The 16367-nt window shown below is 42.7% G+C and overlaps 1 protein-coding gene across 1 annotated transcript in view; it reads right to left on the bottom strand.

Moving 5' to 3' along the window:
* Positions 1-1012: 1012 nt before the first annotated feature.
* The window catches only part of LOC126263123 (39S ribosomal protein S18a, mitochondrial), a 76547-nt gene continuing 61192 nt past the window's right edge, over positions 1013-16367 (bottom strand). The window contains exon 4 of the mRNA XM_049960142.1: positions 1013-1192. Within this exon, the coding sequence (XP_049816099.1) occupies positions 1080-1192 (113 nt within the window). The 3' untranslated portion in view covers positions 1013-1079. The remainder of the gene's footprint in view (positions 1193-16367) is intronic.

The raw sequence follows: 16367 nt of genomic DNA on the forward strand, positions 1-16367 counted from the left end.
GCATTTTCATGAATGGGGGTGGTGTAAAATGACAGCAGACAGCTACATAAAGTAATTTCACTTAATTTTCTCTCATTGTTCAATACTATCTGTCAATTGAAATATATATTTTTCAACTGTTCCAAAGACTTGAAATAGTGAAAATTATTCTAAGAACTATGTAATGAAACAGTGAAGAAATGTTAAGTAACTGATGTAAAATTACAAAAATATTTCCTTAAGGTATGAGGAAATGTAGATATGACTGCTGAATAAAACTTGCTTCCTAATTAAAAAACGTATGTACATACATCCCATTTGACTGGGTCATCCAGTTCTTTGCCTACAATGATGAACTATTCTCTCAAGATTCTCTATGAACTTCCTGTAAAAGACATCTCGCCTTGTTCTGTGGGAACCTTTCAACAATCTGAGGTAGGTCCTTAAATGTAAAGATTTGTTTGATTTTCCAAACTCCAAGTCCTCTTCACTTCACATACTGGACCTAAATACCTTCAATTCCTAGAAATTCCATCTTTGCCTTGCTGCTGCCTTTGGGTTATTGTAGTGTTACAGCTGTCAGTTCACCTTGTCACAACTGCAAGTTGAATTAGTTTTTAACTAGGATCTCTTCACGTTGAATCTATTTTTTTCTTTTGTTTTTTTTTTTTCTTTTTCTTTTTGAAACCTCTATAGATCTATCAAGCACCAGTTTTTTCAGAGGTCTATATGGAAGTAGCCTATGATAGAATAAAAGTCAGCCAACAGAAACTTGTCTGGGGGGGAGGGGGGGGGAGGGGACAGACCATATTGGCATTTACTGTGACAATGCTAAGACATTTGGTGTTCCAGTTAATTTATTTTATATGTGTTGATAAAAAACATTATCAGCATTACGCACTTTTCTTAGATTAAAAAGAAAATAATTTTTTTTCATATAATCTCAAAATAAAAACTGAGTTGTTACAGTACTGTGTCAGGTTCATAACTTTAGGTCTCATGGGTTCAACATACGACAACACAACAGCAACACTTAAACATGTATCATTGATTTATTTGATGTACATTAAAACTATACAGATGTTACTGTTTTCTGTTGCTTAGTACTTGAACTTTATAGTAGACTCATCAAAGTATGTATTAAATTTCTTCCACTTCGATCGCCGTTTGGGGTCACGTTTGCTATTCAATGGTGCCAGGTTTGGCATGAGACCTGTGACGACATAAATAGATCAGTATAAACATTTGATTACTCTATTATAAATTTTCAAGCATACAAAATAACAACTGCAGCAGTCCTCTCAAAAGGTAGATCAACAGGGGGGGGGGGGGGGGGGAGAGAGAGAGAGAGAGAGAGAGAGAGAGAGAGAGAGAGAGAGAGAGAGAGAGAGAGAGAGAGAGAGGGGGGGGGGAGGCCTGAGTGGACAGGGGAAGTGGGGTAGGGAGAAAGGAGAAGGGTAGGGAGAGATTGGAGAGGTTGGGGTGAGGTGAAAAGTAAGGATAAGGTATGAAGGTGTGGGGTAGAAAAGTAGGAGGAAGGGCAGGGTAGGGAATTGGTGGGTGGGATGACAATTTGTTAGTGTGGTAGGGGACAGCGGGGTAGGTGGAGTGTGGAGCGAGGCAGGGAGGTGGTGGCACAAGGCAGGGCACAGAGATTGAGTGGGGTACAGCAAGAGCAGAGGCGAGTCAAGAAATAAGAGGGTAGTGAAGAAACAACGGAGGCAGCGGTTTGTCGAGAAGCGGTGTTTGGGAGAGGGATGCTGAGGGACCAAGGGCGGGGATGCCAATGAGGGACCAAGGGCGGGGAGCGGGCCATTGCGAAACATGTGGGGAGGGTGGTCAGGAAAGTGACGGTGTCGGCAGTTGTGAAATGCGGCCTGGGGGGTGCAGTTGAGTAACGCAGGGGAGTGTGTGTTGGGAATTGCGAGGAGGGCTGGGGGGCGTCAGGAATCGAGCAGAGGGCGGGGAGGGGGGCATCATCGGGAACCGCGAAGAGGGCGGAGGGGGGGGGGGGTGGCGGTGTCAGGAATCGTTTAGAGGGCGGTGGCGTCTGGAATCGTGAAGAGGGCGGGGGGGGGGGGTGAGGGTGTCGGGAACGCGAGGAGGGCGGGGGGGGGGGGGCGTCGGGAACGGGCAGGAGAGCGGGGGGGGGGCGTCGGGAACGCGAGGAGGGTGGGCGGGGGGCGTCGGGAACGCGAGGAGGGTGGGCGGGGGGCGTCGGGAACGCGAGGAGGGCAGGCGGGGGGCGTCGGGAACGCGAGGAGGGCGGGCGGGGGGCGTCGGGAACGCGAGGAGGGCGGGCGGGGGGCGTCGGGAACGCGAGGAGGGCGGGCGGGGGGCGTCGGGAACGCGAGGAGGGCGGGCGGGGGGCGTCGGGAACGCGAGGAGGGCGGGCGGGGGGCGTCGGGAACGCGAGGAGGGCGGGCGGGGGGCGTCGGGAACGCGAGGAGGGCGGGCGGGGGGCGTCGGGAATGCAAGGATGGCAGGGGGGGAGGTCATGGGGAACTGTGAGGAGGGCGTGGGGGGGGGGGGCTTCGGAAATTGCGAGGAGGGGGGCATCAGGAATTGTGAGGCAGGTCGAGGCACTTGAGAAATACAGGGGAGAGGGTGGAATTTGGGGGGAGTGTGCAGATAAGACGGGGGAGGGAGGGAGGGAGGGAGGGAGGGAGGGAGGGAGGGAGGGAGGGATAGAGAAATGGGGGAGGGAGGGAGGGATTTAGGAAATGGGGGGTGGGAGGGAGGGATAGAGGAAATGGGGGGTGGAAGGGAGGGATAGAGGAAATGGGGGGGGCGGGGGGGATAGAGGAAATGGGGGGTGGGGGGTGGGAAGGAGGGATAGAGGAAACAGTAGGGTGGGAGGGAGGGATAGAGGAAAAGGGGGGGCGGGAGGGAGGGATAGAGGAAAAGGGGGGGCGGGAGGGAGGGATAGAGGAAACGGGGGGGGGGGGGTGGGATGGAGGGATAGAGGAAACGGGGGGGTGGGATGGAGGGATAGAGGAAACGGGGAGGGGCGGGAGGGAGGGACAGAGGAAACAGGGGAGCAAGGTAGTGAAAACGGGAAGGGGGTAGAGAAAATGCGAGGGAAGGGTGTACAAAAAGGTGAGGGGGTAGAGAAAATGCGACATGAGGGATAGAGAAAAGAGATTGGAGAATGAGGGCAGTAGAGGAACGACAGAGAGAGAGAGAGAGAAATGGCTCTGAGCACTATGGGACTCAACTGCTGTGGTTATCAGTCCCCTAGAACTTAGAACTACTTAAACCTACCTAACCTAAGGACATCACACACATCCATGCCCGAGGCAGGATTCGAACCTGCGACCGTAGCAGTCGCACAGTTCTGGACTGCGCGCCTAGAACCGCGAGACCACCGCGGCCGGCAGAGAGAGAGAGAGAGAGAGAGAGAGAGAGAGAGAGAGAGAGAGAGAGGCGGCGGGTCAAATGCACACAAAAATAATAAAAGTAACATAATGAAATGAAAACATTAGATGCATGCTAATTGCGTATCTCTAAGACATATTGACATCATCATTATGCTGTAGGCTAACTGTGCGGATGTTTTTCTAGCAAATTTTTGAATGTACTAACATGGAATAGTTGCGAATCACACAACCTATAAATGATTCAGTATTGCAGATTTAAAAATTTTAAAAAAGTCCTAATTATTGTTTACTAGCAACCTGGCCTGGCTTCGAACAGGTACCTTCAGGTATCTATGGCCAGATGATTTGTTTATGGGTGACTCCATACAGTTAGGCATAAAATTCATAGAACAACATTAAGTCAGTGAATATCATCACTTTCATATAAATTACACAATGTATGCAAAACACACCAGGATAGTTGTCAGAAGGCACGAGGGTTGTGTGTTCCTCATTCAATTGACATTTGGAGTGATACATTATGGCAAAATGGGAGAACATCATGATGTAAATAATATGCTGATAAAAAACAAATATTCTTTGCGGATCATGGGTGTACATGTGTGCGGGTGATACAATATGTATTTGAGGCAGGCTGAGGTGACACAAATAAAAGAAAAAATAACCAAAAACACATGTGTTGTACATGTTCTGTTCGCGTCCAGCACTCATCTTATAAAGCTGAGTATCACAGTGATGCATTGTTGAGATTCATTGCTGAATTTGCTCTCTTTATGGCAAACTACTTAAATGTGCTGGCGCAAAGAATCGACTCTTAGTCTTCGTTTGATTCAAGGAAAGCAGCAAATTTAAAGTTCAGTAATCTGCTGCACAAACAATGTACTGTATGTAAACCAAACAAAATTGCTGAACTAGTTTATCGGAAAACATTTTCCTTTTAGCACAAAAATTAAAACCACATTTTTGGATTTGCACGTTCTTTCACTTTGCAGTTGTTTTCAAATGACTGCTAGGGAACTATTGGTTAAATATTTGATTATTTCATACTGTAAGTCACACATAGCAGCCTAATGATGAGTTGGTTACCTTTACGTTGTTGGTCATATTTATTACGACACTTCAAATCTGAGTAACCCACTGCCTGTTGTTCGAAGAATTTGCACTGAATTAAGAGTGCAAACTGTGATTGCTAATCTGAGGTATGCAGTAGTTGGTATTATGAAAATGTAGCATATTTCAAAATGTGTATCTCCATATCATTGAGAGGTGAATGTTAAGTTAAAAGGCAGAGTGAAAAAAAAAAAAGTGACCCAGCTGAGGTTCATCCCACAACCTTTCAGTTTCGAACCACATGATTCGCCGCTAGATCAACAAACCACATTCAAATCAGGTTTTGTTTGCTGTCTTCCCAATGCACTGCTGCTCTCTCACGTTAGGGCAGCTGTATGGTAGATGGCAATGCCACCGTTTTCACAATGCAACTTTCATTCATCATAAGTCAGACAGTCTGTACAAAATATTTATAAATAATTATGTATTTATAAATTATATACAGAAATCTAGCTTGTTAATCAGTGTATCTATTAGTGAAAACTTGAACTACATCCCTACAGCAGTTTCTGAAATTAGCCTGCACATACACACGGACATGAAAAGGTGACTTCAACTTATAAACAGAGAGAGATTTAATGTATGTGTGTATCTCCATCACTTGCTGTGAACAACTTTTGCAACAGTTTTATCAATTTTCTTGTGGTAAAAGATTTCAGATTTGACTTCCATGCGCCTGCTACGAAATTATTATACCGAACTTACAGGATGCCAATTTCTCATGTAAGAAATGTGGCATTCTGGTGAAAAAATGTTAGTATGGTCCTCAGAATGTACTCTGCATTAACTAAAGGAAACACTGACATGCCTGTAAGGATACGTGATGCCACACAACCAACTGTGAGGGAATTCTCATGACTACAGTACAGTTCCTATAGCGAATGTGGCCAATCTCCTTCCAAATCGATTCTCTTTATGTGGTAGTCTTAATTATTTATTACTGCCAGCCCTAACAATAGTCTTGATATATCCTATCTTCACAGACACCTATTTAACACTAACAAATGTTTTCAAATCTCTTCTGATGTAGTCCCCAACAATCAGTCTTTACTTCTCATCCAGTGTGGTAAGTCTCCCCTGACCCATGGTTCTAGGTCACTTTCCCTAAATCTACCCCTTTTCCTTGACCTCTCCAGCCCTCTCCTACATCCCCCTTCCTCCCCCTTCAACTCTTCTGCCTGAAGTAAAAGCCACTGGCTCCGAAAGCTTGCCCAGTTACAATCTCCTTTTGTATGTGTCTTCTGCTGCCATTTGGTGATTAGATTTTATATCTATCCAATTGAATAATTTTGTCTAACATATGTAGTGACTGTTATGATGAGAAAGTTTTATGTACTGCAAGTTGAGGCAATTATTATTAGAGCTGTCTTACTTCTGTGGAATCTTTGCCTTTCATCACATTTGTCTGTTACTGAATATTAGCTATATGTGTACTGATGGTGACACCAACAAACCATATCACCACCCATCATTGGCACAACAGCTGAATTCCAATTTTCGTTATGTCCTCTCTGACACATTCCTCCCAGTACACTGCTTGATGACTCCAACACTTTAATCTTAATGTAGCTGACAATGTCTCACTCATTATATAGATTATGTACTTAGTAGCTGAATCTCTCTCTCCAGACACCATTTTCTTTCACTGGCCCATTAATTTGTCTGAAGACCTTCCTTTAAAACATATCAAAGCTGCTTTTTCACCAAATTTTGTTGGTGTCCATGTTTCAGCTTCTTATGTTAGAACCAGCCTCACTAAAATTTTATACAATGGAACTTTGTTTTTCACAAACAGAAGATCAGATGGCAGATGTTTGCTGAGGTGGACAGTATTCAGTTTCGTGTTTCAGAGCTAAGATTGTTCTTACAGTTTACTTCTGATCCGAGGTAAGTGCAACTATACACGACTTAAAACTTACAGGAATCCATTACTATGAACAGGGCTCTTTATGACAATCTTTATTAATTACAGGCATGTACTTATTTCTCCCTTCACTTATTTGTAGGTTCATCTTTTAGGAGCTCTTTCACGACCTTTAAAGCCTTCTTTCATGCCTCTTAGTGTTATTTCAGTTGTATCAATATCTTCTGTATGTGTCAGTATCTTCCTGATTTGTACAGGATAGTCTCCCTTATATTGGCACCCACCATTTTCTGTATTTTATCTAGACTCCTTGTGTTTTCCATAGTTACTTTAACTATGGCAATAAATTTATTAGGAACCCCCCCCCCCCCTCTCTCTCTCTTCCCCACTGCAATAGACACCTCCCCTCTGTCAATAATTCTGAATGCTGATTTGAAGTCTATAAAAACGTGATGTATAATAATGCCAACTCCTTCACATTTTTCTAATATTAAGCATATCATTAAGATCTGATCAAAGGTAGATCTCCCTTAACGAAATCCACATTGATAGTCAGCAACCTTTTCAACATAGGGTGCGAAAGCCTACTAAAGAGGATGTTGGAGAATATTTTAAATGCTGTAGGTAATAGGCAAAGTCCCTATAGTGAGAGCACACCACTGTATCATCTTTATTGCTTTCTGGTTATATGATACCTAAATTCCATTCATCAGGAATATTTCCATCTACTCAAATCTTAATTACAAGCCTATGGAAATGTTTGACAAACTCCTTTCTTGCATTTTTAATCAGTTACATTAATAATACCATTCCTGGGGCCTTGTTTTTCTTCAGCTTTTGAAGGCCACCTCCACTTCCTCAGCAATTGGTGCTGCTACTTTTTTCCATGTTCCTTGTGTTCAAGGTTTGTAATATTCCTTGGTTCTCAGCTAACCCCCATTCAGCAATTTTTCAGTGTTGAGCCCAGCCCATCTTTTACATATGGCTTCATCACTACAAAAGACAGAGCCACCTGCCTGTCTACATAAATTCATCCTAGGCTTAAACCCCTTTCAGCTCTTATTTAAAGCTATCGCCTCTTTCATCCCTTATGAGCTGTTCCATTTCTTCCAGTTCTTTGCTTTTATACTCTTTTGTGCAGCTTCTTTCCTTCTCTTCTTACTCTACTATAATCTTCTACAGATCTTTGGGTATGGAACACCTGTGCATCCTCTTGTGTACACACTTCACTTCATAAAACCAGCCATCAGATATGGTCCAATCTACTTTTCCTAAAGCTTCGCCAGGAGCTTTCGTCAGGGTGTCTTTTAGGTTCTTCCATATTTCCTCAATACTCTCACTGTCAGGAAAGTTTGCCAGGTTTCCTTGAGCTTGTTAATGCAAAATTTTCTTGCACGAGGCCATGTATGTTCCTTGCATTAGATATTCAACTTCTGAATGTTGTTATTACATGGTAATGGTCAGCGTAGACACTAGCATTTTATAGTCTTTAAACGTAGATTAGGCTGAACAGATGTCTTACATCTATTAGGAACTTATTAATTTGGTTAAAATTATTTCCATCTGGAGACTTCCAAAGAACCATATGGGCATATGTCTTTACATCGTTGTGAGTGCCATCTAGTGGCTGCTAGAGATCAGTAACAAAGCTATTAAAGGTCCAATGTTGCGGGTTGTATACACTAGCTATCAAGGTGCTGCTGTTACTTCAGTGTTGCACCCAATACATTTGTTCCTGCTGTAGTTCTGTGAGTAGGACAAGTCTGAGAAGGTGGGATTGCAGTTGCTTCATACTCATTGACTTGTTCCTTCTTTCTGAAGTGTACAGGTGTGTAAGTTTAGCTGTGACTTAACTCTGAAGCTGAGTGCATGTTCTTGCTGTGCTGTGTAGCACTGATAGGAAGGAAATGACAGACTCTGATGAAGCTGCAACTTCTGGGACTGTACAGAATGTAGAACGAAAATTATTTGATAGCGTGTAGATAATTTCAAATGTGCTCCAGAAGAGAAAGAGTGAACTCCCGAAAAAGTCTGAAGCTGTTGTGTATGCTGCAGATGGAAAACATACAACGTTTGTACAACACAAACAAAATGGTTGTATCCTTGTTTATTCCACTTCCTCCATGAGGAAACATACATGGTTCCATCAAAAGAAAACAGGATACACATCAACCTCATTCTTGCATCCCTGCAACCGGAAAGGATGATATCTGTGATTCAATGGCACTTGTTGCTCCAAAGATATTAGACCATTCAGTGTAGTTCATGGCTCTAATTTCAGAAAGGTAGTGCAACCACTCATATCTGTAGGAACGAAAGTGGGCTGTAATGATGTGGAGGCTATACTACCTCACCCAACTATGGTTAGTCACTATTAAAAAGTGCTGGTTCCATGTGTTATTGCTGCTATTACTGACAAAAGAGCCTCTTTCCAAACTGATATGTGGAGGAGGATAAACACAAAATAACATACACTACAGTGACTGTATCCACTACAATGGTGTGTGTGTGTGTGTGTGTGTGTGTGTGTGTGTGTGTGTGTGAGAGAGAGAGAGAGAGAGAGAGAGAGAGAGAGAGAGAGAGAGAGAGAGGGGGGGGGGGGGACAGAAAATTCCTCATATCTTTATTTCTTAATATTTTACACCAAATTTTTACACCACTTCTCCACTGACCACAACACACTTCTTCAAATGATCCTTCCACTGTTCAAAACTTTTTTTTAACTTAACTTATCAGGATGTTCCTTATGCCTTCCACGATTTTTGTTTTACCGCCTCCACAGTGGAGGGCAGAAAATCAGTATCATGCCATTTTTGGTCAAAAACTGCTTCACATAGAGGGTGGTGTGGGCCGGCGAGTTGTCATGAAGGAAGAACTAGTCACCAGTGGTCCAAAGGTCTGCCCTTTTCTTCTGGATACTCTCCGTCAACCCTGTAAAAACATTCTGGTTGACAGTTTGACCTGTGGGAATGAACTCCACACACACAACATCTCTGCAATCCAGAAACAAATGAGCATTATCTTGATGGCTGACGTCACTTGGCGAGCTTTTTTTAGGACCAGCAGAGTCACTTGTCTTCCACTGGCTTGACTGATGCTTTGTTTTGGGGTTGTATCAATTGCACCACGATTCATCACCAGTAATCACCATGGAAAAAAATTCAGGGTCCTCTTTGAGCTGATTTTTAAGCTCAAAACAAGCCTGAAGTTGATGCTCCCTTTGATCATCTGGGAAAAGGCGAGGGATAAATTTGGCTGTAACCCTTCTCATGTGCAAATCTTCAGGTAAAATCCTCTGAATTGAACCAGAAGAAATTCCAGACATCTCACAGATTTGATCAATGGTTCGGGTACGGTCTCCACAAACAAGAGCATTGATTTTGTCGACATTTTTGTCACTTCTTGACCTGAATGAGATTCATCTTCAACTGACATTTCTCCATTTTTAAAACGTGAAAACTACTCATAGACTCTGCTTTTACTTACAGCAGCATCCCCATAAGCAGCCTTAAGCAGTACAATAGCTTCAGCGGCCAATTTCACCAACAGGAAACAAAATTTCACAGCCGCGCGTTGATCTGGACAACCTGCCATCATGTTTTCGCCGAAATGGAAGAAGTTGTTTTAGTAAAAAAAACTCGTGGGTGAACCGATACACTCACAGTGATGCAACTTTGCATACTAGCTCAGGGGGCGTGACTAATGGACACCTGGTCGAACAATGGGTTCCCCCTTCTCCCTCCCCAACGCAGTCCAATTCCCGTTACTTTTGGGTCCTACCCTCGTATTAGTGAAACATGGCACACAGACAACAGAGTACTGTTTACCAAGCTATTTCCTGATAAGGAAACGACAGGAGTTAACATTTTATCAGAGCTTGTTTGCTGTTTCAAGTCCTTGATAATTTCAGAGGTCTTAATGAATTCAGTACCTTTCATAACAGATCAACGTTTTAATACAATGGCAGCTCTGAAATACATCACATGACTTCCTTGCACTTGTGATGGTCTTAACATTATGTCAAACATACTTTTAAGTCACAGTTTCTAACATTGCAGCCACAAGTAACTCATGCAGGCGAGACAATTAACTCGCGTAAAGCACTAGTGGCACATTGTAAGAGAGTTGGTTTTTCAAAGCGGCACACAAAATCCCAGACAAGACATTGAAGTCGATCAAACAGTTTGTTAGACATGGTAGTTTCAGTTTCTGATACTTTGACTGAGGTTACAGAATTACTCCCACAAAAGAGTTAAGCAGACTTAAGAATATAAATGAACATACCCTAAATAAGTTGCCATGTTCCTCATGCCATTCAAAGAAGCTAGTAGCGACGTACACTGAAGTGTCAAAGAAACTGGTATAGGCATGCATATTAAAATACAGATATATGTAAACAGGCAGAATACAGCACTGCTGTCGGCAATGCCTATATAAGACGACAAGTGTATGGCGCAACTGTCAGATCGGTTACAGCTGCTACAATTGCAGGTTATCAACATTTAAGTGAGTTTGAACATTGTGTTATAGTCTCCACACAAGCAATAGGACACAGCTTCTCTGAAGTACCGATAAAGTGGGGATTTTCTCGTACAACTACTTCACGAGTGTACTGTGAAGATCAGGAAAACCAGTAAAACATCAAATCCCCCATATCACTGTGACCAGAAAAAGATCCTGGAAGAATGGGGCCAACGGACACTGAAGAGATCATTCAAACGTGATAGAAGTGCAACCCATCTGCAAATTTCAATGCTGGGCCATCAACAAGTGTCAGGGTGCGAACCTGTCAATGAACCATTATTGATAGAGCTTTCAGAGCCAAAGACCCACTCGTGTACCATTGATGACAGCACGACACAGAGCTTTACGCCTCGCCTGGACCCATCAACACTGACATTGGACTGTTGATGGCTGGAAATATGTTGCCTGGTCGGACGAGTCTCGTTTCAAATTGTATCGAGCAGATGGATGGACATGTACAGGTATGGAGACAACCTCATGAATCCATGGACCCTACATGTCAGCAGGGGGCTGTTCAAGTGGTGGAGGCTCTATAATGGGGTGGGGCGCATACAGTTGGAGTGATATGGGACCCCTGATATGTCTAGATATGACTGACAGGTGACACATTCGAACATGTCCTGTTTGATCACCTGCATCCATTCATGTCCATTGTGCATTACGATGGACTATGGCAAATCCAGTAGGACAATGCAACCCCCCCCCTCCCCCCCATATTCAGAATTGGTACGGAGTGGCTCCAGGAACACTCTTCTGAGTATAAACCCTTCCGATAGCCACCGAACTCTCCAGACATAAACATTAATGAGCATATCTGGGATAGTTTGCAACATGCTGTTCACAGGAGATCGCCACCCCCTCATTCTCTTACGGATTTATGAACATCCCTGTAGGATTCATGGTGTCGATTCCCTCCAGCACTACTTCAGTTGTTAATCAAGTCCATGCCACATCATGTTGGGACACTTCTGTGTGCGTGTTCAGGAGGGGAGGGGGCTGCATTATATTAGGCAGAAGTACGAGTTACTTTGGCTCTTCAGTGTAGAATGTGACAACTATCCAACTCTCCATTTAGTACTTATTTGGCAATGTAAACTTCTGGATGATCACTTGGGCCCCAATGAATTAGTTAGTGATGATGATGATGATGATGATGATGATGATGAGTCCCATACTTCTTTACAGAGCGTAGGGGAGCGACGCGGGAGACCCACGCCGCCTAACTAGGCAAGGTCCTAGTGGAGGTGGTTTGCCATTGCCTTCCTCCGACCGTAATGGGGATGAATGATGATGATGAAGACGACACAACAACACCTAGTCATCTCGAGGCAGGAAAATTCCCTGACCTCGCCGGGAATCGAACCCGGGACCTCATGCTCGGGAAGCAAGAGCGCTACCGCGAGACCACGAGCTGCGGACTGCCATGGCAATACTTTAATTAAGATGAAGAAGTTACATGGATGGAAGCAATGATAGGATCCAACTGCACTTGTACCACAAGATCGCAGCATTTTTGTGGCCCCCACATCATGATTTTTAGATAATGAGCACTGAAGACAGAGCCAATGTCTTCAAAGAGACTGGTGCTCTGTGTGCAAACATTTCAGGTGAGTGAACAACTATACATTCCTAATATTCTTTGTTCATGGAACATGATTACAAGTGAATGTTGCTACAAAGTGCAACATCAGTTCTTTCTAGTTACTCATGGTTCACATGAAAGTACACCAGGCCCATCGAAACTGCTGAGCCATATAAGTTCCAGAAGTATGCAAGAAGTTTAAACAGCATGTACACATATCGTGAATTATTATTGTGCCTCTCAATTGCTGCTAACAGAAAGGGTGCAAAGGCGGAAACTGATGTTCATGGACGGTGAAAACAACATGAAATGACAGTAATGTCTCTGGCACATGTAGCTAGGAGCAAATTCTGTATTCCAGCATCGAGTGAGTCTAATGAGAGGAACTTCAGTGCTGCAAGTTTGGTTGTTACCAAATTTCGCACTCGTTTGGGCCCTAATTTTGTGGATGACATTTTATTGGTTCACAGTAACAATGATCTGTTAAATACTTCTAACTTAGATTAACTGATACTGCTACTACTCAGATATTAAAAGTAATATTATGATATTATGTTACTTAAATCTAATGATCCTTTATAATGATTTCCTAGAAAAGCCTAAATTATTTCTGTAATTTTTTGATGACTGCTCTACATTTATTTTAATACTTTTCAGAGAAACCGTCTAATACTTTTATTGCCTTGGACTTGGTTATTGGGCGACCCTTCCCAGATTCGCATGGGTGTCACTAATTATCTATGTTCAGACAACTTGTTTGGTGTAGCAGTAACACATTATATACATAAATCATCCTTGTAAAAACAGTCTACCAGTTTGTGAAACTGTCTCAAAATCCCTACAGTAGTTTCTGAGATTATTCTTCAGATACAGACAGAAAACTGTGGCAGGGAGACTTAAGTTATGCTATGTATAGATAGTCGTCATTGTAATAACGTGTGTTTAGCAGCAATGCTGAAATTTCTCATGTACTCAATTCCCTTTCTGCATTGGCACAATAAATTGCATCTGACTACAGTCTCAAGTGGCATGTTGTCAGTTACAGAGCCAGCAGCGGAGATTTGCAAGTCGAATCTCTGATCACGTGGAGTTTTACGTTAGAGGACCCACTGACGAGTCTAAAGTGAATTCATGGAGTGCATTTCCGATCTCTAGTGGTTGCTACATTTTTTATCTTTATGGTTGCTAATTATCAGGTACTAGTTGCATAATTTAGAAACTGGTATGAGCGTCCTGTTTATTATACCCACCAGCTTGGATGACAGAAATGTTAGAGCTCAATAAAAGTGTAAGGTAACGCAAGTGTTCAATTAAAAGAATATACTGAACCACAGACTTCCTTGAAGATTAATAGAGCCAAAACAAGTTTAGACTTCTTTCAGAAACAAAGCACTCTATCTCTCACAATGACTTCAGTTTCTGCTCTAACCACTATGTCACCTTTCTCAGATTCAGTAACCTCACTGGTTGCCGAAGACATATAAAAAGTCATTTTCACAACTCTTAGTTTGACAGTACAGACCGCAAGCAACGGCAGAATATACAAGAGTGAACTATTGGTAGTTGCCAAATGACATGTTATTCGCATTTATACAAAGGTACATAGGCACCATATTCCATGACAATATTTGTGGGCACAGGTATTTTACAGCCAGCCTTGTTTGTTTCCTTCTTTTCAGTAGAATTCAGAAACAAATGTATAAGACAATTCACTGTGATAATACACTGCATTGCACATATTATTTGAGGTCTTAAATGACGGAGTAGATATTACACTGTTTGGATTCAAATAATTTGTCTGAGCTGTTAGCGTAACAGATTTTGAATATTCTAATCCTTAAGAAAAAGGTGAACAATTAACATGATGCAGTTCAGGGAACCGCTGCTCACAAAAGATAGAAGCATTCACAGCAGCAGCTATCATTCCATTTTGTTGAATGCTACTTCTAAACATTGCACATTCAACTCCTTTTTGACATTTTCTTTTAGTCAGCCTGTCATTCCTCAAAGCATATAGATGATAGCAAACATCTGGATGACTGCAACTTTGTTCACCCACAAGGAATGCCTAGTGTAGCAAATGCAGGTCATTGACGCCCTTCTAGGTGATTTAGGTCAGCCTGCTTGGGACTACCATACCTGTGAGCTGCTTGTCACCCATGTCAACAAGCAATTCACAATATAACACTTTACTTTGTTAAGTTATATGCGTTAAGTTATATGACCTACCCTACTAGCAGAACTTCCCAAAAATTCTGCTGTTGGAGATGTGGCTGAAACTGATCATCATCTCCAACTCAAATCATCTCTCAGGTTCCACACTTCTAAATACCGAGCGAGGTGGCGCAGTGGTTAGCACACTGGACACGCATTCGGGAGGACGACGGTTCAATCCCGTCTCCGGCCATCCTGATTTAGGTTTTCCGTGATTTCCCGAAATCGCTTCAGGCAAATACCGGGATGGTTCCTTTGAAAGGGCATGGCCGATTTCCTTTCCCATCCTTCCCTCACCCGAGCTTGCGCTCCGTCTCTAATGACCTCGTTGTCGACGGGACGTTAAACACTAACCACCACCACCACCACACTTCTAAATGTGGATTGTACTGCTCTTTCTGGGAGTGGTATGGGTGCATATGTCCACTATGATTAAAACCAAAGATATTATGTACACTGCATGTTAATAGTGAATGAGAAGGAGAGTTAGTGTTTCTCAAAAGTGTTGAATCAAAAATTTATACCTGGAGTAATTCATAATCTACTTAAAACTGGTCAATATAATCATCCTAATTAGCCTCATGTCACATTACAAGATAGTTCTTATTATGAGTGATACAAATACAGGTCTGCAGCTAAAATCTTACTTTGCTGAGAATTTAAGGGGACTGATTTATTCCTAGTATTTATTATGCCTCTGGATCACAGTCATCGTATGTCACAGTCAGGCTATCACAGGCATAAATAAAAGCAATGAACAGGCCACAAAAAGAAATTCATGCAAGTCATACGTCCGCTCCTGACATTTCTGTGCGGACATACCACTGTGCTACAGGTGCAATTCTAGGGCTGCAGAGTGTTATGTGAATGGCAGAAAAGGTACCCTGAGTGGCACTAAAATGTTTTGGGGTCCCTATAATCACCAAAGGATAAAATCCTGGCGTAGCTGCTCAACTGATGCTTTTACCCCTTTCTTCTGCTGACTTATTTACTTAAGTTGGTTAAAATACATGAGTGTGGCATTACAGTGGTGTGACCTCCTCTCCAGCAATGCCGAAGAAGAATGGAGGGTTTCTGGCTCCATAAGCAGCAGGGCAGTCACGGACAAGATATGAGCGGTGTCCAAATGGGGTGATAATTTCTCTCTCAAATAGTTTACTAATCAAGTAGGCAGTTTACAGCTTGGAACATCAGAGATACCAGCTGTAACCTTATCAAAATATGTGATTACATCACTTGGGTAAAACCATATTTTATTTGGGTCTCCAAAGTATGACAGGCAAAGGTATGGTATACTCCAGTATTTTCTTTTTCTGCTTAAAAATTTGACAAACTTGGAACTACGTAAGGTGGTCGTCCAGGCAGTTTGTTCACAAAGACTTCATGTCACACCTCTTACTCTTTCCATTAAAAAGTGTCCTTTAAATGCCATTGTATTGTGTCAGTCCAGTTTTCCTTTGGGCTCTTTGTGTGCACCATACAAAATTAATGCCACAGCACTACAGGTTTGTACTGAGTTCTTCATTAGATTGGAACATTAGGTCTCTGTGAAAGATGGTCATATTAAGGCTTTTGTATGGAGTAATTGTGACATTGATATCTCATAACTCTGTGCAGTCTCAAAATGCTTGAGATTGTGTTTCGGTTGTGGTTCTGTCAATAAGGATTTATTCTGCATTTTTTGATAGTGGCTACTTTGCCTAATTGATATCAG

The sequence above is a fragment of the Schistocerca nitens genome, chromosome 1 (assembly GCF_023898315.1).
Source record: "Schistocerca nitens isolate TAMUIC-IGC-003100 chromosome 1, iqSchNite1.1, whole genome shotgun sequence".
Taxonomy (NCBI): domain Eukaryota; kingdom Metazoa; phylum Arthropoda; class Insecta; order Orthoptera; family Acrididae; genus Schistocerca; species Schistocerca nitens.